General features: G+C 50.1%; 2 protein-coding genes across 3 annotated transcripts; both read left to right on the top strand.

The window, feature by feature from the left end:
• Positions 1 to 1,466: 1,466 nt before the first annotated feature.
• On the top strand, positions 1,467 to 4,932 carry GJB5 (gap junction protein beta 5). 2 transcript variants are annotated; one of them, XM_002750592.7, is made up of 2 exons: positions 1,467 to 1,618; positions 3,732 to 4,932. In XM_002750592.7, the coding sequence occupies exon 2, from the start codon at positions 3,756 to 3,758 to the stop codon at positions 4,575 to 4,577; it is 822 nt and encodes a 273-aa protein (XP_002750638.1). In that variant the 5' UTR covers positions 1,467 to 1,618; positions 3,732 to 3,755; the 3' UTR covers positions 4,578 to 4,932. The 2 variants fall into 2 exon arrangements, with proteins under 2 accessions (XP_002750638.1, XP_008999106.1); XM_009000858.5 differs by having other exon boundaries at positions 3,735 to 4,932.
• Positions 4,933 to 6,240: 1,308 nt separating this feature from the next.
• GJB4 (gap junction protein beta 4) lies at positions 6,241 to 10,534 on the top strand. The gene is made up of 2 exons (XM_002750593.4): positions 6,241 to 6,288; positions 7,433 to 10,534. The coding sequence occupies exon 2, from the start codon at positions 7,754 to 7,756 to the stop codon at positions 8,552 to 8,554; it is 801 nt and encodes a 266-aa protein (XP_002750639.1). The 5' UTR covers positions 6,241 to 6,288; positions 7,433 to 7,753; the 3' UTR covers positions 8,555 to 10,534.
• The last annotated feature ends 12,834 nt before the right edge of the window (positions 10,535 to 23,368 follow it).

Genomic DNA, 23,368 nt, shown 5'->3' on the forward strand with positions numbered 1-23,368 from the left:
AATAAGGAAAAGGGGGTGGGAGAAACATTTTTTTGAGGACACGTGGCAGGCCTGTGCTGGGCAGTTTACATGCATTACAGGCAACTGTGGACAGGGCTTCCCTTGCACCAGGCACTTACCCCTAAGGCTGGGTTACTTCATGCATCCACCCTATGAGGTAGCTGTTGTTCTTTTCCCACTTTTACAGAGAAGGCAAGGCATCACATAGTTAGAAAGTGGCAGAGCTGGGATTCAGGCCACTGTCTGTGCATGCAACCATTACACTGTGTGGCACCCACTGTCTTTTCATAACTCCCCGCGTCACAGATGTGGGATGTCTCTTTGTATAGAGAACATAAGTGAACCACCCAGATCAAAAACTAGCAGGGATGAGATTCAAATCCAGATTGTGAGATTCCCAATGCAGGGCATGGGCCCAGATGCAGGGGTGTGAACTCCAGACGCAGGGGTGTGGGGCCCGGATGTATGGGTGTGGACTCCACTACAGGGGTGTGCGGCTCCAGATGCAGGAATGTGGAGCCCAGATTCAGGGGTGTGAACTCTAGAAACAGGAGTGTGGAGCTCCAGATGCAGGAGTGTGGACTCCAAATGTAGGGGTGTGAGGCCCAGGCATAGGGGTGTAAACTCCAATGCAAGGCATGAACTCTAGGTGTAGGGGTGTGGGGCTCCAGATTCAAGAGTGTGAGGCCTGATGCAGGGTGTGAACTCAAGATGCAGGGGTGTGAACTTCAGATGCAGGAGTGTGAGGCCTCGATACAGGGATGTGAACCCCAGATACAGGAGTGTGAACTCCAAATATAGGGATGTGAACTCAAGCTACAGCCGTGTGAACTCCAGAGGAAGGCGTGTGGGGCTCTGGATGCAGGAGTGTAAACTCCGGGTTTAAGGGTTTGAGACTCCAGATATAGGGGCCTGGAGAGAAGATGCAGGTGCATGAGGTTCTAGATCCAAGGGTGTGAGGTTCCAGATGCAACTCCTACAACGTCTTGGAGGAATTAGCCAGAAGGAGAGAAAGCTGGGAGAAGGGCGTCCAGGTAAATGGCACTTGAAGGGACAAAAGCACCTGGGCCCGAGACTCGTCCAGGTAAATGGCACTTGAAGGGACAAAAGCACCTGGGCCCGAGACAGAGTCTGGAACGCATGGAGTTTCCAAAGGCAACTGGGGCCATGAGAATGGAAGGCCACCGAGGATCAATCAGAAAGAGGGGAGTCTGGAGAGCAGCCCATGCAAGTCAGAGGAGTCCCAAGAAATAACAACGGAAATTTTCCAAAGAGGAATGAGAGCGCAGGACAGGGAACACAAGCAGGAGTCAGAGTGGACCTGTGGCTCTCTTGAGAGGATACCAGGATTCGAGGCTTAGTGAACCCCTGTTTCCTGAGCCCTCATCAGAAGCAGTCTGAGGAAGCTGGGTCCCAGCCAATGGCAGTGCAGGCCCCAGCTCCTCCTCTTCCCGGGCTGGGTCGGCACACCCAGCAGGCTCTTTCCTGGGAACGGGAACGGGATTCAACGGGCTTCTCTGAAAACCTTCCCCAGTTCTGGATATGAAATTCCAGCTGCTTGCTGAGTCCTACTGCCGGCTGCCAGGAGCCAGGAGGGCCCTAAGGATTAGCCACTCAGGTAAGGGCATCTATGTCCAATGTGTCCAGTGCCTTGGCATACGTGGCAGGAGGACACTTCGGTGGGGAGCGGGGAGGGGGGGCCGCCTGGACACATCTGCCACCCTTGGTCCTGATGGTGGAGGAATAAAGGGTTCTGGGTTCTTCCAGCTCTCCCCAGCCAGGCAAAGGTGGCAGCAAGGAACTGAGTGGGAGAGGAGCTAAGAGGGGGCCAGGCCGGAAGCTAGGCAAGCAGGGTAGCTCTGCCTGGGCCTGCAGAGCCCGCCCCACCCCCAAGTAGGGATGGGCTGGGTGAGAGCCCCTGGGGGCTAAGGGTGGGGGCCTCCCTGGGTGTTCCCTGAGAAGCTGCCAGGAGTCCCGCCTACCTTAGACAGGACTGAGCATGCAAACTGGTGATTCAGAGCAGAGTCCCCCTTCACTCCCCGTCTAAGTGGCAGGTGGTGTGGAAACAGGGTGGGGGGCAAAGGTACCCCCAGCCACCCAGGAGCCACACACAAGGTGAAGGACAGAATCTGTCTGCACACAGACAGGCAGCTCATCGAGGCTTGAGGAAAGGGTCTGAGGCCTAAAGCTGGGCAGTTCCCAGAGGGTGGGCTCTAGAGCCAGCATGCCTGGGTTCAAATCCTAGCTCTGCCACTTAGCTGTGTGACATTGTGCCAGTTAATTAACCCCTCTGTGATCCTCTTTCTTCATCTGTAAATTGGGAATGAAAAATATCCTGTCCCTTCCTAAGGTTGCTGTGAAGGAATAATGTCTTGATTCATGCAAAGAACTTACAGCAGGGACTGGCACGGCATGAATACTTCATGGATGTTGGCTGTCATCACGACACTGCTTTGCAGGTGATCCTGCAGAGGCTGAGACAGCCTGGAGAGCTTCAGCCTGGGCCAGCACAGGAAGGGCAGCACGAGCCCTTTAGTGGCTATGCAGACAGGCTCCTTGGGGTCCCAGGGTGCACAGTCAGTTGAAACCACAGTGCATGGATCTTGGTGGACACACCCCCATCCCCAGGAATCAGGCAGAGGGCTTGCAGGTGAGGCAGTGGGCACCCCTTATTCTGCCTAGCAGTCACGGTCCTTAAATGGAGGTGAATCTGATTCTGGGAGTTCATCAGGCCAAATTCACCAGCAGCACTGATAGGAGCAGCGTTTCCCACTTGATGTCTTGAAAGGCTATCCCATAAGATGATCAAAGTTATGTCAGGAGGAAAAGGGCTTCTGTGGGCAAAGGAGTTTGGGCAATGCCACATATTTCATACCTCTTTTGGTAAATGTATTAGTGAGTTTACTAGCACAGCTGAGCTACTTAACTTTACTAAACCTGACGTTTGCCAACTTTTCTTGACACAGAATCCTCTTCTCTCACTTCTACTGCCAACCTATGGGACAGGGTTCCAGGGAACACTGGTTTGGGAGACACTCAATACAGGCTACTCTAGGAAGCCTACTAAAAGAAGAGAATGTATTGCTGCCTCCTGTATCTTTCAACTGGATTGCACTGGCCATGTTTCAAATGAGTGGCACTGGAGCAGGACTCTCCCTGGCTAATTACAGAGTGTTAGACCAGACTGGGGCTTGGGAGCAAGGTTCCAGCCTCCTTTCCAGTACCATCTCTGAGCTAAGGGAAAAAAAAAAAAAAACAAAGAGCAGGTTCCCCTGGGGAGGGAGCTGTCTGAGAAGAGACAGCAGTGCTCAGAAAGGAGAGGAGAAGCCATCTCAAGGCTCAGCCCCCTGAGAAGGAGAGCCAGGATTGGAACAGAGGGAGCAGGAAGAATGTCCCAACTCCACACATCTTCACTCTGCAGAACCCTAAGACCAGAGCCTCAGGCCCTGCAAGAAATCAGTGGCTCCCTGGACCTGCCCTCATCCACTTTTATGGGTAGGAGTTGGGTTGTGGGCTTAATTACCTATGCTCAAATCCCAGCTCTGCACCTAATAGTTGTGTAACCTTGTATAATGCCTCTAAACCTCAGCTTCCTCCCTCTATAAAATGGGGACAGTAGTAGAACCTAGCTCTAGTGGTGGTGAGGAGGAAGGGTGGTGACATAGTTCTACACTGTGCTCAGAGCGAGTATTTTATAAATGTAGGAAATCAGTGTTATTGTTTCCCTGCAGCAGCTGCTGACGCTTGGGTCCACCATGAACTGGGGGATCTTTGAGGGACTCCTGAGTGGGGTCAACAAGTACTCCACAGCCTTCGGGCGCATCTGGCTGTCCCTGGTCTTCATCTTCCGAGTTCTGGTGTACCTGGTGACAGCCGAGCGTGTGTGGAGTGACGACCACAAGGACTTCGACTGCAACACACGCCAGCCTGGCTGCTCCAACGTCTGCTTTGATGAATTCTTCCCCGTGTCCCACGTGCGCCTCTGGGCTCTGCAACTCATCCTGGTCACGTGCCCCTCGCTGCTCGTGGTCATGCACGTGGCCTACCGGGAGCTTCAGGAGAAGAAGCATCAAGAAGCCTATGGGGAGGATGGTGGGCGCCTCTACCTGAACCCTGGCAAGAAGCGGGGTGGGCTCTGGTGGACGTACGTCTGCAGCCTGGTGTTCAAGGCCAGCGTGGACATTGCCTTTCTCTATGTGTTCCACTCATTTTACCCTAAATATATCCTCCCTCCTGTGGTCAAGTGCCACGCAGATCCATGTCCCAATACAGTGGACTGCTTCATCTCTAAGCCCTCAGAGAAGAACATCTTCACCTTCTTCATGGTGGCCACAGCGGCCATCTGCATCCTGCTCAACCTCATGGAGCTGATCTACCTGGTGAGCAAGAGGTGCCACGAGTGCCTGGAAGCAAGGAAAGCCCGAGCCACATGCACAGGCTATCACCCACACGGCGCCACCTCTCCCTGCAAACAGGACGACCTCCTTTTGGGAGACCTCATCTTTCTGGCTTCAGACAGTCATCCTTCTCTCTTACCAGACTGCCCTCGAGACCACGCGAAGAAAACCATCCTGTGAGGGGCTGCCTGGACTCAGTTGGCAGGTTGGGCCTGGATGAGGAGGCTCTAGCATCTCTCACAGATTCAACCTGAGAGTGGGGACACTAACCCATGAGGTAGGGGCAGGCAAGAGAGAGGATTCCGACAGTCTGGGATCCAATCCCTAGTCCTCCCCTCCAGCCACCTGCCATGGGCCAGTTCCCCTGCGCTCTATAGCTCGGTTTCCTTTTCTATAGAATGGAGATTGTGAGGGCTATTGCACAGGGCTAGAGGAAGGAAGAGGGGGTATTCATAGAAGAACACACATGCAGGCACCTTCGTGTGTGTGGCCCACTGTCAGGGCTTAATAAAAATCAACTCATTTGCTGATTCCAGGTGCTCTCTGGTTGTGCGGCCTTTGTGACCCCCCTGCGTTCATTGTGTCAATCTCTCTGCCCCTGCAAAGTGCTGCACTTGATCCAGCCTGAGGAGGGGCCTCCTCTCCTCCAGAAAGGGGGCCCTCCAGTATTCCAGGGGACATGCTACTTGCTCATGCTCCCATCTAGCCTTTATCTCCCATGGCAAGTTTAGGCCTGTGGGTTGTCTGCAGAGAGAATGGAGCTCGGTCCTTGGGGAGCTGCACGTTGCAGTGGGAAGTTCATGGACTCAGAATGCCTGCGTCAAGTCCAAGTTCCACTGTGACTCTGGGAAAGTCACTTCCGCTTCTCTCCAAAATGGGTTAATAGGTATTATTAATAGGTATTATTAACCCATTTTGGAGAGAAGCTGAAGTGACTTTCCCATAGCCTGTGGGGCTGTGCTGAGGACTGATGAGCTCATGGCTGGGACAGGGTCAGCCAGCTGTAAAAGGACACATAAATGTTAATCATTGGTATTAGGAAGTGCTGGATAAATGCCTGTGGGAAATGAAGCAGAAGGCCCCTCCCTAGCTGCACATTAAACTTCATCATCCCAGCCGAGACACAGGTCCCAGGGCCCCCACCAGCATCTGCGCAGTCATACTCCAGCTTCCCTGGAGGCCTTCCTCAGGACCCCAGAGGCCCCAGCTCACAGAGGATCAACAGCAACACTGTGCCGGGCCCCGTGCCAACTGGAGCATTTCATGCTGCCAACCTGCATTCCTTGCCTCCACCAGGGCTGTGGGTGCCCTGGTCTAGAAAACTCATAGCTGACAGCTCCCATCCCCTACACAATCCAAGAGCTTTCCCGGCTCCAGTCCCCAGAAATATCCCCACCACCAGAGTGGGATACATTCCTGCACTAAATTAAGGTTGCCCCTTTCCATAGATGTCAGCTGCTGAGGACCTCAGAATAAGGCTTCCCAGAAAAAGGCCAGAAGAGAGGCTTAAGGACAGGGAGGTGGGGCAAGGAGGCAACGGGAAGGGGACAGGGTCAATCCCACTGGTGCTGTCCTAGACCTGGGCATAATGATATCAGGCTCCTGAGCCCCACAGAGCAGTCTCACCCACATACCTGCCTGCCTGGGAGCCAGGCCCAGCCAGGCTAGAGAGGAGGCGTGGGCCAGGAGAGAAGAGCCGCAGGTGTTTGCTCTGAATATGTGCCCGGGGAAGTCCGTCCTCCTGCCTGCCCACCCCAGTCACTCTCGCTTGGCTCATTGGTCCAGAAAGCCCCACCCAGCAGGAGAGTGAGTAACAAAAGCTGCCTCCGGGAGGTCCTGGGGCAGACGGACAAGCCCAAGGACAAGGGAGCAGCTACTGGATCCAAAAAGGGTGAGGACCAAATAGGGCAGGAGGCTGGCCAGGAAGCCAGCAGCCAGCTGAGCTGAACATATCCAGCGGACCTCAGGCTGTAGACTGGGCTTTAGGGAGGGAGCCAAAGGGTGGGGGTCCCTAGAGGGTGCCAAGGAGGAGAAGGAATGTCCTGCCTGACCTGAGGGAGGACAGAAGACCAGGGAAGAGGAGGGATCAGGAAGAAATGGGTTTCAGTTCAGTTTCACAAACATCTCTTGTGTGTTCACTGGGCCAGGCCAGTGCTGGGTCCTAGGGAGACAGAGGTAAAGAGTCTGCCCTCTAGAAGCTGACAGTCTGGCAAAAAATAAGACAGGTAAATAGATCATTTGGGAATAGGCGATGCCTCTTTCTCTGAAAATGTCCCAGGCACACAATGTCTGAAGAGGCTGAGAGTAGAGTCAGGGCTTGAGGTTGGGGAGGGAGAAGGGGAGGAGGAGGGGAGTGTTGGAGGTGGGACCTGATGGGGACTCCAGACAAGGGGATGTGGAGGTGGGAGTCCATAGGACAGGGGCCTGGAAGGAAATAATGGAAACTTCGCTAGCAAAAAGCCACTAAGTGGACAGAGGAGGGGGTGCCCCTGAGAGAAAGTAAATGAGGGGTGCAGACCATGCCAGAATCCATCCTCAGTCCCTTCCCCAGTCCCTTACAAAAGCTGGAATAGTTGGAATTCCAGAGGAACCCACTGTGGTCAGGACAGTCAGCCCTCAGGCCCTAGTACCAATACATGGGTTAGCAGGCCTCCCTGTCAGGTCTTCATGATTCCAAAGCACCTCTGTTTAGTTTGGGCATGAATGCCAGGGCTGAGAACCTTCCTGGAGCCAGAGCCAAGGAGTAAGGATGAAGATTGTTACGGGATCTACCAAGGGGCTGATGTGAACGTGCCCAGAACAGGGCCAGGCTCCCGATGGTGTTCAGTAAAAGTGGGATGGATCTGACAACTGATAAGGATACGCTCCTACCCCTCCTGCCCTGGCCCAGCCCTGGCAGCTGACGGGAGAGCAGATCGTCCAATTCAAACCTTCCTACGTTCTCTCTAGAAGTCGTGGGCTGAAACTTGGAGTAAGAGGTTGGCTGGCAGGTCCATGCAGGATGCTTGTCTTCACATGTATCTATTACTTTGTAGAATAAAATAGACCCTAATTTTGGAACTTGAAGACCAAAGTGCAAGACTAGCTCTGCGACTTCCATCTGTGGAGCTTTGGCGGGTATCTCTGGGCCTTCACTTACTCTTTGTGAAACGGGGACACGGGCAATCCCTATCCTACCAAGTCAATGGGAGTGAGGACATGATGACACGGTAATTGTGAAACGCTTTTGTCAGTTGCACCGGCATTAAGGGTGCCCATCTCCAGGTCCCCCCACGCCTCAAGGCTCCCAAGGCCTGAGTGGGTGGGTGGCACACAGGTGTAGACCGTCCACGTGCAGCACCCAGGACACAGCCAGCATGAACTGGGCATTTCTGCAGGGCCTCCTAAGTGGTGTGAACAAGTACTCCACGGCACTAAGCCGCATCTGGCTGTCTGTGGTCTTCATCTTTCGCGTGCTGGTGTACGTGGTGGCAGCCGAGGAGGTGTGGGACGATGAGCAGAAGGACTTTGTCTGCAACACCAAGCAGCCTGGCTGCCCCAATGTCTGCTACGACGAGTTCTTCCCTGTGTCCCACGTGCGCCTCTGGGCCCTGCAGCTCATCCTGGTCACATGCCCCTCGCTGCTCGTGGTCATGCACGTGGCCTACCGCGAGGAACGCGAGCGCAGGTACCGCCTGAAACATGGGCCCAATGCCCCTTCCCTATATGACAACCCAAGCAAGAAGCGGGGCGGGCTGTGGTGGACATACTTGCTAAGCCTCATCTTCAAGGCCGCCGTGGATACCGGCTTCCTCTATATCTTCCACCGCCTCTACAAGGATTATGACATGCCCCGCGTGGTGGCCTGCTCCGTGGAGCCTTGCCCCCACACTGTGGACTGTTACATCTCCCGGCCCACAGAGAAGAAGGTCTTCACCTACTTCATGGTGACCACAGCTGCCATCTGCATCCTGCTCAACCTCAGTGAGGTCTTCTACTTGGTGGGCAAGAGGTGCATGGAGATCTTCGGCCCCAGGCACCGGCGGTCTCGGTGCCGGGAACGCCTACCTGATACATGCCCACCATATGTGCTCCCCCAGGGAGGGCACCCTGAGGATGGGAACTCTGTCCTCATGAAGGCTGGGTCGGCCCTAGTGGATGCAGGTGGGTATCCATAACCTGTGAGATCACCAGATAGGATCACCAGGTGCCCCCTGCCCCATCATGAGGCCACCCAGGAAAACAGGAAAGGGGAGTGGATTCCTTGCTGTAGCACGGTGGTGAGGAAGGTGGCTGTGGGGGCTCAGGAAGCTCACCCAGGGGCCAATGCGGGAGGTAAGGGTAGTTTGGTCCCTGGGTCCTAAGCCTCAGGGGAGGGAGGTTGATGGCTAGTGAAGATTTTGTATACGGCAATAGTGTATGTCAAACCTCTTAATAAATATGATTTTCCCAGTACTTTGCAGACCAGGTGGGGAGTCGCGGATAGGAAAACAGGGGATGGGGTGTTAGATGGACCTCAGAGAGGATGCCGAGACCACTCGGTGAGCACCTGAGCACCGGAACCTCAGATCCAGGCTCACCCATCACCCCCCAATACATACAGAGTATGCCCCCAGGATGCGGCGGGGAGTGCCCAAAGGCAGAGGCTACTCCAGGGGCCTCTGGGTCCTACAACCAGCTGGCCACACTGGGAGGAGAGAAACCCCAGGAGACCCTGTGCCCAGCAGGAGTCAGTTCTCAGTGAGTGTCCATCATAGGAATGAGCGTGAGTCAGGCCTCCCTAGCCCTGCCCAGCACAGGTCCCAAATAGGTGAGTCCCCTGTGATGGTGGGAGGTGTGGAGCTGAGAGCAAGCCAGGGATGGGGGTCTGTCAAGGTGCCCAGGAGGCACATCCTCCAGGCCAGGGTCCATTGAGAGCGTCTGAGCTGACAGGTCCCTCCTGGATCCTGAAGTCTATGGAATTTCACGTTCTTTTTCACTGATACCACTTCCCCGAGCAACCTCAGCCCATACTCCTCCACCCCCCCCACCACTCAGACTTCAGCAACTCCCAGAGCACACCTCCACTCTAACATGCCTCCAAGGCCCCCAAATGCCCACTAGACAACTCCCTGGGAAGCCCCAAGGCATCTCATACTTGGCCACTCCCAAGCCAACCTCATCACCTCCCCCCCAACCTGCTTCCTGGAAGATGCCCCACCCCATCTCATACAGAGCACAGCTATTCACCCAGCTGCCCAAGCCAGGAGAAGGCCTGTCATCCTTGTCCCTCACACCCCACATCCCCACTGACACCAAATCCTACTGACTCCAGACTCTGAATGCCACCTGAATCTGTTTTTTCTCTCCTTACAACCTCACCACCTACTGGACCTCCCCCAACTGCCCTCCACTACAGGATGGAGTGATTTCTCTGTCTATGCAACTGACCATGTCATTCCTCCTGCTTTAAAAATTCTTCCACCATCGGCTGGGTAGGGTGACTCATGCCTGTAATCCCAGCACCTTGGAAGGTTGAGGCAGAAGGATCACCTAAGGTCGGGAGTTCAAGACCAGCCTGACCAACATGGAGAAACCCCACCTCTACTAAAAATACAAAATTAGCCAAGCAGAGTGGTGCATGCCTGTAACCCCAGCTACTTGGGAGGCTGAGGCAGGAGAATTGCTTGAACCTGAGATGCACAGATTATGATGAGCCAAGATCATGCCATTGCATTCCAGCCTGGGCAGCGAGAACGAAAATCCATCTCAAAAAAAAAAAAATTATTCTACCATCACCAGCCCCATGCCCTGAACTTGGCTCCCACTGACCTCCCCACCTCATTCCAGCTTCCTCCCTCCTTTCTACCTCCCAGTAATATCAAAGGGCTCGTGGTTCCCCCAGGCAGACACATCACATGGTCATTTTTCATGTCTTTGTCACAATATTCCCTCTGGCTAGAATGCCCTTCCCACCTCCTCTGGTGACCCTCCCTTGAACCTCTAGGACAACTTTACCCATCTCTCCAAGTACCAGCCTCGATTGTCCCTCTGCCATTCTCCCCATATGGGAATTGTCACCTCCCCTGAGTGTCTCCCTCTCAGTCTGTGAGCCCTTTATGAGCAGGCCACTGAGTCATCCAGGTCCCTGTTGCCTTCAATAAATGTTTGTGAGATGAGTAGTCTGTGAGCTGCTTCAGGGAAGGAACCCCGTCTCCTTTATCTGAATCTTCCACCACACCTAGCCTGCAGAGTTCAGCAAAGCATCTGTTTGCTCATTTTGTTTTTGTTGTTGCTTTAACTAGAGCTAGCATAAAGGTCTCACCTTTAGGTAAGCAAATTTGGATCTAGAAAGGGGAAGAGACCCTTCCAGCCCACACAGATCTACTGAGTCTGTCATGAGCTGTGTCCCCTGTGGTCCACAGGTAGCTTCCATGCCCACCCCCGATTATGACATAAAATCGAAGTCACCCATCTTTAGGGCAGGCTCCCTAGAAGCAGAGCCAGAGGCAGAGGTTTGTGTACATGTGAAGGAAGGAGCAAGAGGAGTGGGGGACGGAGGGGCTGAGCTGAGCAGGGATGGAGACTCAGGGAGATGCAGCCTTGGCCCAATCCCTGTGGGATGAGGGGCTTCAGATAATAAGTCTCACCAGATTTCAGTCCATCATTACGTCAGGCACCCCAAGTGGCAGGAGGGCTGGCAGGAAGGGATAGGTGGCTCTGGCTCAGCCAAAATAAGCTCTTCAGGGGCAGCCATAAGACATAATCAGCCAATATTCACAGCAGCTGGGGAATGGATGTCCCCCAGTAAAGGGGACATGGGCAGGGCACCAATACCATCTACTAAACTCCTGACTCCAGGAAACAAGAGCTCCCACCTCCAATCCAAACTAGAGCTGTGACCAGAAGCCTGAGAGAATAGGGTGGCACTCCTGACCAGTTCAGAGCCAGAGAGCCCTACGCTGCTCAGACCACAGTAGCACCCAAGTCCAGGCCAGGGGACACCCCTCATAGCCAACACCCTGAGATTCCAGATCCATCGTCCAGTGGCAGCTGCTGAGTCCAGCTTATGGTGAGCTCACTCCAGGACCTGACATCTCCCATGGCAACCTCTCCTTGGATGCTGCTCCAAGGTCTCAAGTCCTGAGCCACTGAGCCAAGTGAAGACCTTCAGAGGAGGGTGGGACTAAGAACCACTTCAGCCATCAGGCCATCTTATCCTCAATCCCACCCACAATCTCAAGACTCACACTGCTCTCACCACCACTCACACCTGTCCACCTTCACCTTCCTGAAAAATCCCCGCTTTGCTTACTCTTCTGCCCTCTGTCCTACCCACATCATTGCCAACTACTTCTCCTAATTTGTCAAAGACCAAGTCCATAGCCCAAGGTCTTCTCCTCCTGCTATTCTCCCATGACCCAAGGACTTAGGGGTGACCTGTGCATCACCCTGTCCTTTTCATCCCATGACCACCTTTGCCACATTTAGCTACCCACTAGCAGGACCCCACCCCAGACCTGGTCATCACCCAAAACTGTTCCACCTCCAGAACCTTCCACTCCTGGAAATATTTGTTATTTATTATTCCCTTTATCTGAAAGTTTCAAATGAGGTGCTAAGGAATTATCTGGGAAAAATCAGACCTGGTCCCTGATCTCGTCAAGCATACATTCTAGAGAAGAGGACAGCTACCAAACTCATGACGCACTGGGGAAGCTGGACAAAGAAGGAGGGGGATCTAACATCCAGGCATCCAGAAAAAGGCTCCCTGAGATATCTAGAGGAGGATTTTGCCAAGCAAGGGGTGTGGAATTCCAGATAGAGGGGACAGCCTATGCAAAGGGAGAGCATACCTGGTGACAAAGATGGAAAGAACCCAAGAGGGCTTGGGCCAGGTGAGGGGTTCAGGTAGGAGTCAGGCTGGAGTGGACAGATACTTGCAGTGCTTTTTTTGTGAATCTCTACTAATGATTTTGGACTTTATCCTGAGGACAATGACAAGACCCTAGAGAGATGTAGCACAGAAGTGACAAGATCCAATTTGTACTGTCTCTGGGTACAGTGTGGCGGGGCCGAGGCAGGGCTTCCTGTTTGGAGTCTGGTGCAATCATCCAAGCAAGAAACAGCAATGGCCTGAACTAGGGTGTGCACCCTGAGGATGGAAAAAAGTAGATTGATTTAAGAAATGTTTCCAAGATAGAATCCAAACAATGTAGCAATTTAACTGGGTGTGGGGATCAAAGTGACACCCAAATTTCTGGCTGTAAACAGTGGTGCCATTTACTTGAGTAGAGAGATGTGGATGACTTCAGTTTCAGACATGTTGAATTTGAGATACAAATAACACGTCCAGGTTTTTCTCTCTCCTTCATGGATGACTCAGCTCCTGGTCCACTCTCTTCCATCTGCTTCTACATCTACATTTATTACCATTCTTAGTGACTCCATTTTCAACACCTCGACCTCTCAGTTCCTTGACTTCCTTATTTTCAACAATCTTTTTCTCCACCCTTCCAACCCACCCACCTGTGTGTTCACACCCTAGGCCTGTCTACACCAAGAGCTGCATCATCTCCCATCTATGTGGCTCACCCAACCTAGTTCCCATTCCAGCAATCCTTCTGGCCATCTACTCACCCACCACTATGTTCCCCAACTCCATCCCATTCTCCCTGCCTTCCTCTCTAAGCTTAGACTCCACAGACCCCCACATAATCACCAGTTTGCAGATGTCCTCCACTCCCTCCCCTTTCCATGCCTCTCCAATACTCACCTGGCAAGACCCTAACTCCAGTTAAACCCAACTCTCCATTTAAACTTCTGACCACAAAGTTCAAGTGGACACTCGGCACCTCTAAGAAATTCTGTATTTTCCTAAAACATTAACCCTACTTTCCAAAATGACTCTATCATGCCTTCTCTTTCCTCAAACCTCCAGCCCCCATTCTCCCAATCCTCCATTTAAGCTGATAGGCATCATAGAGTGCTGGGAATAGAAGCAACAGGCCAGCTCGGCTCCGCCCACCACCACCACATCTGCCAAACTCACACATTAGTGGCTGTCAGCTTTGTCTCCTCCCCCGTAACATAGACAAAGCATCCCTGCTCCTGGAGCACCCCCTCCACTTGGACACTGAACCCCTTCTCCCCTCACCTACTATAGACTGTGCTCCAAAGTTGATGCCTCTCTCTCCTACCTCACCTCTTCCCTTTCTACAAATATGCTACAATATTTTCATCTCTCTCTTTTTTTAAAATTCTCTCTTGACATTCCATTTTCCTCCAGCTGCTACCTCATTGCCAAAACAATGAAATCCTCTAAAAGTTGTCTATATTTGCTGCCTCCACTTCCTTAACTTGCTCCAATCAGGACTGCTCTTGTCAATATCCCCAAGGGCCTCCAAGCTGCCACATCCAATGGCCCATTCTTCAGCCTGGTCTAACTCCCTCGGCATCATTCAGTCATGGAGAGCTCCCTCCTCAAACACTGTCTTCTCTTGGCTTCCAGGTAGCAGCCTCTCCTGGCTTGCCTCCCACCTCACTGATAGGTCTTTCTTGATGTCCTTCAATGCCTCTCCTTACTCTTCCTAAGCTCTAAATGCAAGATGCCCCAGGACCAAGTTCTATACCTTCTTTCCTCCTCTCTATACATTTCCTCTTCAGTGACCTGATCCAGTACCACACATAAAACCATTCATAAGCCTCCCACACTAATGTGTTCAGACCTAACTATTCCCATAAGGGTCAGACTCCTGTTGGTCATTCAACTTCCTATTGGTCTTCTAAAATAGAACTCCTAATTCCACCTAACCAAAACAGATTTCAGTCTTCTCCACCTCTTCCCCACCTTGGAAAATGTCACCCCTATCCAACCAGATGCTCAATTCAAAAATCTGGAGTCTCTTTCCTCATAATCACATTGGCACCATTAGCAAGTCGTGTTGGCTATAATTCCAAAATACTATATTCAAAATCCAAGCAATTGGTGACTTCATATCCAACACCCTAGTCTTTCCAAGTGCTTTGATCCCAGGCGAGCCACTTCATTTCTAGACCTGGACACCTGCAGCAACTGGTCTCCCTGCATCCACTCTTGCTCCCCTAAAATTCTTCTTCCACATAGCAGCCTAAAAGATCTTTCTAGCATGTCAGTCAGACCAGTTGAGTCACTCGCTGACTTAAAATCCTCCAAGTGGCTTCCCATGATGGCCAGAAAAATAAATTTAAGCCAAACTCTACCATCGCCTGAAAGATCTTAAAGGGCCAGGCACTGGCTTCTACTCCAAACTGACCTCCCTTCACTCTTCCCTCTTACCATGCTCCACCCACACTGGCCTTCTCCTATCTTGGGGTCTCTGCACCTGTCTCGCTGACAGAGTTCCTTTCCCCCCAGCTTGACATGTCTGTCTCCCCAGCATTCACATCTCAACTCAGACATCCCCTCTTCCAGGAGGCCCTTTCTGACCCACCCTCCCCAGAAGAAGCAGGCACACAGTTACTCTCCACTGTGTGACTTTGTAGCACTTACTAGTATGCTAAATTTTCTTACCTTTTTTACATATTTAGTCTCTTTATTGCCTCACTGGGATGAGCTCCTTAAAAAGTGGGACTTCGTTGTCTTCACCCTTTTATCCCCCAGCCCCTAGAACAGTGCTTGACACATAGTAGGCACTCAATGAAAATGGGTTGACTGACTGGTGATGGGCGCCCAGGAGATGTTTAGTAGGCTGTTGACATAAGAGGGAAAACGACTAGTCAGGAAATATCTATTTAAGAGTTGTCAGCATAAATGCCTGAATATAAGACATGAATTTGCTCCAAAATTACCCTTTAGGTTGGAAGGCTTTGTCTTACATTCAAGTCCTTACAAAGTCCCCTGAATTTGGGGGGCATGCTCTCAATTATTGCATTTTGAACAACAAAACGCTCTTTGGAGAAAACTCATTAGCCCGAAATAACCTCAATCAATGAAGTTTTGGATAGTCATGGAGGTTGCTTGGCAGAATCAGAAAAAAAAAAAAAGTGAAGGCAAAGGCATTTCACATAGATTGAATCATTATTCCCAAGGGCAGGATTCTACAATTGCAAGTATTATCTTTGTAAGCACGTCCTTTTTTAAAAATTATTTTAAAACAATAAAGGAAGTGGTTATGTTATGGAGATGACAAACAGACGCCTACTGGAAGATGTTTTTTAAATTTATGCAACCTAATATTATGCAGCCAGACTTTCATGGCAAAGAATAAAATCTCCAGCATCATACACAGATCCAAAAAGCACTACGTCACAAACAACTCAGGCAGAAATAAAGTTTTTATGTTTTGTAAAATGTTGATAACAACCAAAGCACTAATGATACGAACTCAGATGTTAGAGAAAAATGTTAAAAGTGTAAATACAATTACTTCATAAAGCATGAGGAGAGAAAAACTAAGTAATACTTTCTAATGCATTGTTTCATACAACATTTGTGATGTTTTAAATATATAACAAACTAAGTTAATAAAGTACATTTTATTTCAACCACACTAAAAGTTTATATATCCAGATTGGCTCCCACACATTTCTGAGGCCCTCCTCAATGGGAATACGGGGGGTTACTTTGTGTCTGGAGACATATTGGGGCTCTATGGTAGTTAGAGGCTCGCGCCTTGGCAGTGGGTAAGACCATACAGAGACTGGGGGAGAGATGAGAATACATCCTAGGATGCAGATCTGCAGGTCAAATCACATGGGGGAAACACAGCTACGGGCAGGGTAAGCAGAGGCCATAGAAGTCACAGGAGTATGACATCATAGAGGAGGAAGATGGTGTCAACAGAAGCCAGGAGAAGAGTGTTTCTAGAAGGAGGAAGGGATCATCAGAGCCAAACACTAACACGGGCCAAATCAAAAAGTGTTCGTTCGATTCACAAGATGGTGCAGGGGAATGGGGTGCAGAAACCAGGTCCCAGGGCAGCAAAGGGACAGTGAGGTCTGGGTACATGAAGACAGGTGTGAACAGCTGGCTGGTGAATGTGGCTGTGAGAAGATTAGGAAATGAGAGGATGTTTATTGGCAAAAGAATCAGGGACCAGCGAAGAGTTTTTAATGATGGGAGAGGCTTGAGAATGTTTTTAAGAATTATTGAGAATTATTTAACGGTGGAATGAGTCTAGTAGAGGAGGGTCAAGGTCCCAAAGAGAGATGGAAGGAATGAGATCCAGAACCAGAAGGAGGCTCAGACTTAGACCAGAGAAGGACAGGTCAGCTATTGTGTCAAAAGGGAAGGAAGAAATGGTGAGACAGTGTCAGGTCTTCCCATGCTCTGACCACAGCCTCCACCCCAATACCCTCACTTAGCTCCTCCTTCACCATCTGTTCATGACCCCATAGGGACTTCCAGACTTGACCCTTTGACCTTCTCCCAATCTACCAGACTCTCTGCCCCACATTCCCTTCCTTCTGCACCCAGCCTAGGCCTGAGCGCCACACTGTCTTTATCATCACCCTCATCTTACATGGGAGCTGCCTTCCCTACTAGACCACAGGCTTTCTGAAGGCAGGAACAGTATCTGTCTGGTCTGGTAATGTATCCTAAGGCCTCTCACTGTGGTCAGTATACAGTAAAAGGGTAATGAGTATTTGCTGAGATGGTGACTGGAATGAATTGCTGTCACACAACATTCCCACTACCCTCTGCCCCTTCTTAGCAGAACTCCAGGCCCCGATCAATCCAATGGGGCTTTTTTATCTCTCCACCCTGTGCTGGACTCTGCTAGAGTAAACCACACAACCAGAGTGAAGCCACTGCAAATTCTTGCTGTCCAGCCTAACCTGGGTGCTCGGTGCCACCTGACGAATTCTGCTTTGGTCTCTCTGCTGTTGCACATGGTGGCAGCTTCCTCAATTTCTCCACTCTCCTCAAACTTTCTAGCACATTCCATCTTATTTACATCCTATTTTTTAAAGAAAGTAGAAGTTATCTGAGAAGAATGCTCTCCTCTCGACTGCCACCAAACCTACAGACCAATGCTCATCCACAACCTCCCTCTCTCCTTTCCAGCAGCACAAAGAGGTGGGCCCACTGTTAATCCTCTAAACCCTGGACCTTTACATAGGATCCTCTTTCTCCCCACCTCCTTGCTTTCTTCTGTACATTTACACCTACTTCTCTCCTGTATCTCTCAGCATTTAAGCATGCTCACATCTTTCCCATCCAAAGACAAAAGCAAAACCCTTCCTTGACCCCACGTTCCCTGCTGCTACCTCCTTATCTCTCTCCTGGCTTTCACAACTGTGCCTCATGAAACAGATGTCTTACTGTCTCTACTTCCTCACCTCCCACTCACTCACCCACCAGCTATGATCTGTCTCTGTCCTCACCATGCTACTCAAACTGCCCTGCCTTTGCCAAGTTCACCTACGATTCCTTTGTCACTAAGTGCAGTGGATGATTTCCAGACCTTGTCTTGTGTGATGAGGCATTTAGCAGGGTAGATGGCCTTCCTTCTGCAGCCTCTCCCCCACACCATGGAGTCCTTATTTGTTCTGCCCACTCAGCATTTCTCCTCTTCCTCTAAACTGGGGTTCTAAAGGCACTTGCCAGGCTGATGCCCAGGCCCCTTGCCCTCTAGGAGAGGCCAATCAGAATTCTTCCACAGATGATTTCAACCATTTCTAAGAGGAGAGTATCATGGCAAAACTTGGGAAGCTAATAGTAACCTGAAAGCCAACAGTTAGAGAGGAGCAGATGCAAAGCAGGCAGGAGAGGGGCTCCAGATGCACCCCAAACCTAATACCAGGTACCCCTGGGGCCCCAGGGTCCCACTGTCCTTCCCATGTTTCTATAAACCAATGAATTGCCCTCTGTCCCTGCAACTAGTTCAAGCTGCATTTCTGTCATTTGCAATTAAGGGTGCTGACTAATACTCCTGGGCTTCTGGGACAGCACTCATCTGGTTTTCCTCCCACTGCTCCAGCCACTCCCTTTCAATCTCCTTCAGCCCCTCTCTAATTACGATGATCCTGGGCTCCATCTCAGGCCACCTTCTCTCCTCTGTCTCCATGGCCTCCCTGAGCGATTACATCCTCTCCCATGGCCTTGACTACCATCTCAACACTGTTGACTCCAAAATCTGTATTTCCACTCTTCTTTTTTTTAATTTTTATATTGTGATAGAATATAGTTGTCATAAAAATTACCATTTTAACTGTTTTAAGTGTACAATTTAGTAGCATTAATTACATTCACAATGTTGTACAACCATCACCACTATTTATTTCCAGAGCTTTTTTTTATCACCCCTCACCCGCAACAAGAGTTCTGTCTTACCAATTAAACAATAACCTCCACTCACCCACCTACCTCTGGTACCCCTGATAACCTCTAACCTACTTCCTGTCTCTATGAATTTGCCTATTCTCAATACTTTAAAAAAGTGGAATCATACACTATTTGTCCTTTGGTGTGTGGCTTATTTCGCTTATAATGTTTTCAAGAGTCATCCACGTATCAGAACGTCATTCACTTTTATGATTGGATAACAGTTCATTGTGTGGATAGACCGCATTTTATTTATCCATTCATCCACTGATGGACATTTGGGTTGTCTCCACCTTTTGACTATTGAGAACAGCGCTGCTAAGAACATTCATGTACAAGTATTTGTTTACGTTTCTGTTTTCAGTCCTTTTGCATGTATATCTAGGAGTGACTTGCTGGGTCCTATGGTAATTCTGTGTTTAAGTGCTCGAGGAACTGCCACACTGTTTCCCAGAAAGGCTGCACCATTTTACATTTGCACCAACTTGCAGGAGGTTTCCAATTCCTCTTCTGTTTCGTGAGATCCAGTCCCATGCATACAGCTGCCTCTGGACATCCAAACACACATGTTTCTTGGGAAACTCAGACCCAACCATGACAGGGCATCTGGAGGCAAAAGACATTTTGGCTGTGTCAAAACAACCAGTCCTGAGCCCATACCCCACCCCTGAGGCTTTGGGATGGGTTAAGTGCTGGCGTGAGGCTTCGGGATGCATGTGGGAAAGGGTGAAGCTTCTGTTGTGCACTTTCATCATCATAAGAAATGGTTTGTAAAGGTCATGTCAGAATGTTCCAATGGCTTTGTCAAAAATGGCTGCACCTACTATTTACAAAAGCAAACACCTGGAACCAACCCAAATGCTTATCAATGATAGACTGGATAAAGAAAATGTTGCACATACAAACCATGGAATACTATGCAGCCATAAAAAATGATGAGTTCATGTCCTTTGCAGGGACATGGATGAAGCTGGAAACCATGATTCTCAGCAAACTGACACAAGAACAGAAAACCAAACACTGCATGTTCTCACTCATAAGTGGGAGTTAAACAATGAGAACACATGGACACAAGGAGGGGAACATCACACACTGGGGCCTGTTGTGGGGTGAGGGGCAAGGGGAGAGAGACCATTAGGACAAATACGTAATGGATGCAGGGCTTAAAACCTAGATGACGGGTTGATACGTGCAGCAAACCACCATGGCACATAGATACCTATGTTACAAACCTGCACATTCTGCACATGTATCCCCAAGTTTAAAGTAAAATTTTAAAAATTTTAAAATTTTAAAATGGCTGCACCAGCAACTTGGATGCAGTGGAGACCATTATTCTACATGAAATAACTGAGGAACGGAAAACAGAATAGCATATGTTCTCACTTACAAGCAGAAGCTAAGCTATGAGGATGTAAAGGCATGGGAGTGATAGAATGGACTCTGGGGACTTGTGGGGATGGCAGGAGGGGGTGAGGGATAAAAGACTACACAACGGGTACAGTGTACACTGATCAGGTGACAGGTGCACCAAATCTCAAAAATCATCACTAAAGAACTTATCCATGTAACCCACATAACCAAAAACCACCTGTTCCCCAAAATCCATAGAAATAAAAATTTTAAAAAAGAAAAAAATGGTTGCACCCAAATACATTTACAAACATATAGATCATTTAGCAAACTCCAGGCACAATGACCCTGTTGTTCTCTTCTGCCCCTCCCAATATGCTCCTTTCCTCATGCTTCACAGCTCAGGAAATGGCAAACCATCTTATCAGGTGCTTATGTCAGGATGTCTCTAATTTATGGAGACAGTGAGGCCAGGAACAATGGCCCTACAGCCCAGATACAATCTAAGCTCTATGCATAAGTCCATCGCCATTACCTCTTCAGCCCAGGATCAAGGCACCAAAAGCTCCCAGATGACAGGTTGCAGACTGATTTCAGGGCCTATTGCACATACCTCACCCTGAGCTGGTTTCCCCAACCATCCTGGTGCCCCACACCCTTGCAGCTGGAAGCACAGCCCAAGCAAAGAGCCTCCTCCCATCAGGAAGGAGGGAAGAAGCTAGATGAGGACAGACAGACTCCAGCCAGGCACGCAACCCACTTGACCCCTGAGCACCGGGGATTCTGACCTGGTGGCAAGAAGGAGAGAGGAAAAATGAGGCTCAGCCAAAAAAGGCTTCCTGGAGGAGGGTAGCTGGTCAGGGAGAAACTTCTGACAGCTAGGAGGTGGCGATGCTGAGCTAGAAGGGAACTGATGACACAGGTGCCATGCACTGGCCTGGGACAGGAGCTTACCATGCTTTAGGGGTTTTCTTTGCTCATATTTTGTGTCCACTAAGTGCCAGGCACTGTTTTAGGCACTGGGAATATAGCAGTGAACACAACAGAAAGAAAATGGCTGTCCTCGCAGATTTCTAGTCATATGAAAACATAAAACACAAACAAAATATAGCATATGTCAGATGGGTATACTGCTACAGAGAAAAATAAAACAGGAAGGGGAGTAGGGAAGGTTGGGAAGGGAACTATGATTTTCAATGGGGAGGCCAGGGAAGGTCAGTAAGTCTGTTTCAGAGAGAAGAAAGAGCAAGTGCAGGGACACTGAGACCCAGAAACACATGGCACAGACCCAGGACACAAGGAAGCCAATGAGGCAGGGCCGCCAGTGAGCCAAGAGACACGGAAATGAGGCCTGTGTAGAGTCTGACAGGCCATCCTGATGCCCTCGGCTGTCAGTCTGAGCCGGTGCAGCATTTTTAAGCAAACAGAAGCATGATCCCTCTGGCGGCTGTGCTAGCAGCAGATGGATAGAGGCAAAGGCTAATGCAAGAAGACCACTTACAAGGCTACTGCAATCATCCAGGAAAGAAATGGTTCTCGATTTCATGTTACCCCAATTACATTAATGGAGTCAGCGAGAAGGGGACAGATCCTAAAAATATTTTGAGAGTCACACCAAAATGATTCACGGACATTGAATGTGGGATATGGGAAAAGAGGATCAATGAAGACTAAGGTTTGGAGCCTGAGTGCGTCGATGAGTAAAACTGCCATTTACCAGAAGAACAAGTGGGAGAAAAGGTCAGAGAGGAAGAAAAGGAGTAAGTACATTGCCAGATATGCAAATTTCAGATAAACCATTTTTTCATGTGTGTCCCATGTACTAGCTGAAATGCAGAATTAACTGGGTGTCCTGCTGTGTTTTTGCTTTGTTCCTAAATCTGGCAATCTTAGTAGGTAAGGAGCTTAACACAGGTTTGTGATGCCTACTAAACATCGTAGGGAAAGTTGACTAACGGCTGGAAACATGAGTACAGAGGAACAGTCTGGGCTAAGGATACATATTTCGGGGTTGTCAGCTGAATTTTGATATTTTTAACCCTGAGACTAGATGATGTCACCAAGAGAGTCAGGGAGGACAAAGAAGAGAAGGAGTGCAAGAACTGAGCCCCAAGGCACCCCAGTATTTAAAAGTCAGGGAAATCTGGAGGAACCTGCAAAGGAGAATGAGAAAGAAAGTGCAGAAAGGGAAGTCAGGAGAGTGTGACATCTCTGAAGCCAAATGAAGAGCGTCAAGGCGAGAGGAATCAACCTCATTCAACGCTGCTCAAGGTTCAGGGAAAGATGAGGAGTGAAACTCAGCCATGAGGTTTAGCTATAGGGACTTTGACAAGAGCAGTTTTGGTGTCATATAGGAAGCAAAAACCCTGATTAGAATAAGTTCAAGAGAAGATGAAAGAAAAGAAAATGGAGATAATGAATCAGGACAAGTCTTTTAAGAAATTTAGCTGAAAAGGAGTGGAAAAAACGAGGCACATGCTGGAAGGAGAAGTGGGGTTCAGGTTAAGGTGTTTTGTTGTTAAGATGGAGAAATACCCCCATGTTTATTGTAACAGGAAAGATCCAGTAAAGAGCAAAAGGTCAATGATGAAGGAGAAAGAGAGGAGGTAGCGGGAGGTGCATGGCAGGAAAGAAAGGGTACATGCACGTTAGCCCGGTTGGCCCCCAACAGCAGCTCAACAAAGTCACGTATTACCTCCATTCGAGGAGCAAGGTGTGTGGGCAGAAGTTTCGAGCAACTCTAAGTGTCTTGGAAAGTAAGCAACACTCCAGCCCAGGGCCTGGAAGATCACCTCCTCCCTGCCTGCAGCCCCAGACATGCCTCAGCAGGGCTTGAAAGCCCCCATCCCTCTGCCTGACCTGTTTTTCCATGGCTTCTGCCTGCCCCACCTCTCCTCTAAATGGAGGAAAGGGCCTTCATGCCTCTGCTGCAGATACACAAAGACAAGGAAAACTTTAGTCTGGGAGGTGAGGGGCCTGCCCATCCCAGGAAGCACCTGCCTGAGGCCTGGGCAGAGCTCTAGGTGAAGAGGGCGGCCTGGGAACAAAACCACCTGGGCCAAGGCCAGGGCTGGGAGAGATGCAAGCTCAAGCCCTGCCGCCCCCAGGGAGCAGGTGTAGACCCTGAGGGCAGCTGCCAAGACCTGGTGCAACCCAGCTTTGTCCTGAGGCAGGGGAATGGCCTAGATGGCCTCCTACACATTCCCCTACTCAGGGAGCAGAAATTTAGGGTGGGACCACAAGGCCTTAAGGTCCTCAGAGCTGTTCTCTCTGGAATGGGAAACTCTGCTAGCTCACTCCAGAAAAAGCCAAGGCCAGTTGTTGGAGGCACTACCTCATGTCAAGAGTGAAG

This window comes from Callithrix jacchus, chromosome 7 (genome assembly GCF_049354715.1).
Source record: "Callithrix jacchus isolate 240 chromosome 7, calJac240_pri, whole genome shotgun sequence".
NCBI lineage: Eukaryota > Metazoa > Chordata > Mammalia > Primates > Cebidae > Callithrix > Callithrix jacchus.

What these genes read in the sequence shown, in the direction of transcription:
- GJB5 (XM_002750592.7), top strand. Translation starts at nt 3,756, where the DNA reads ATGAACTGGGGGATCTTTGAGGGACTCCTGAGTGGGGTCAACAAGTAC.
- GJB4 (XM_002750593.4), top strand. Translation starts at nt 7,754, where the DNA reads ATGAACTGGGCATTTCTGCAGGGCCTCCTAAGTGGTGTGAACAAGTAC.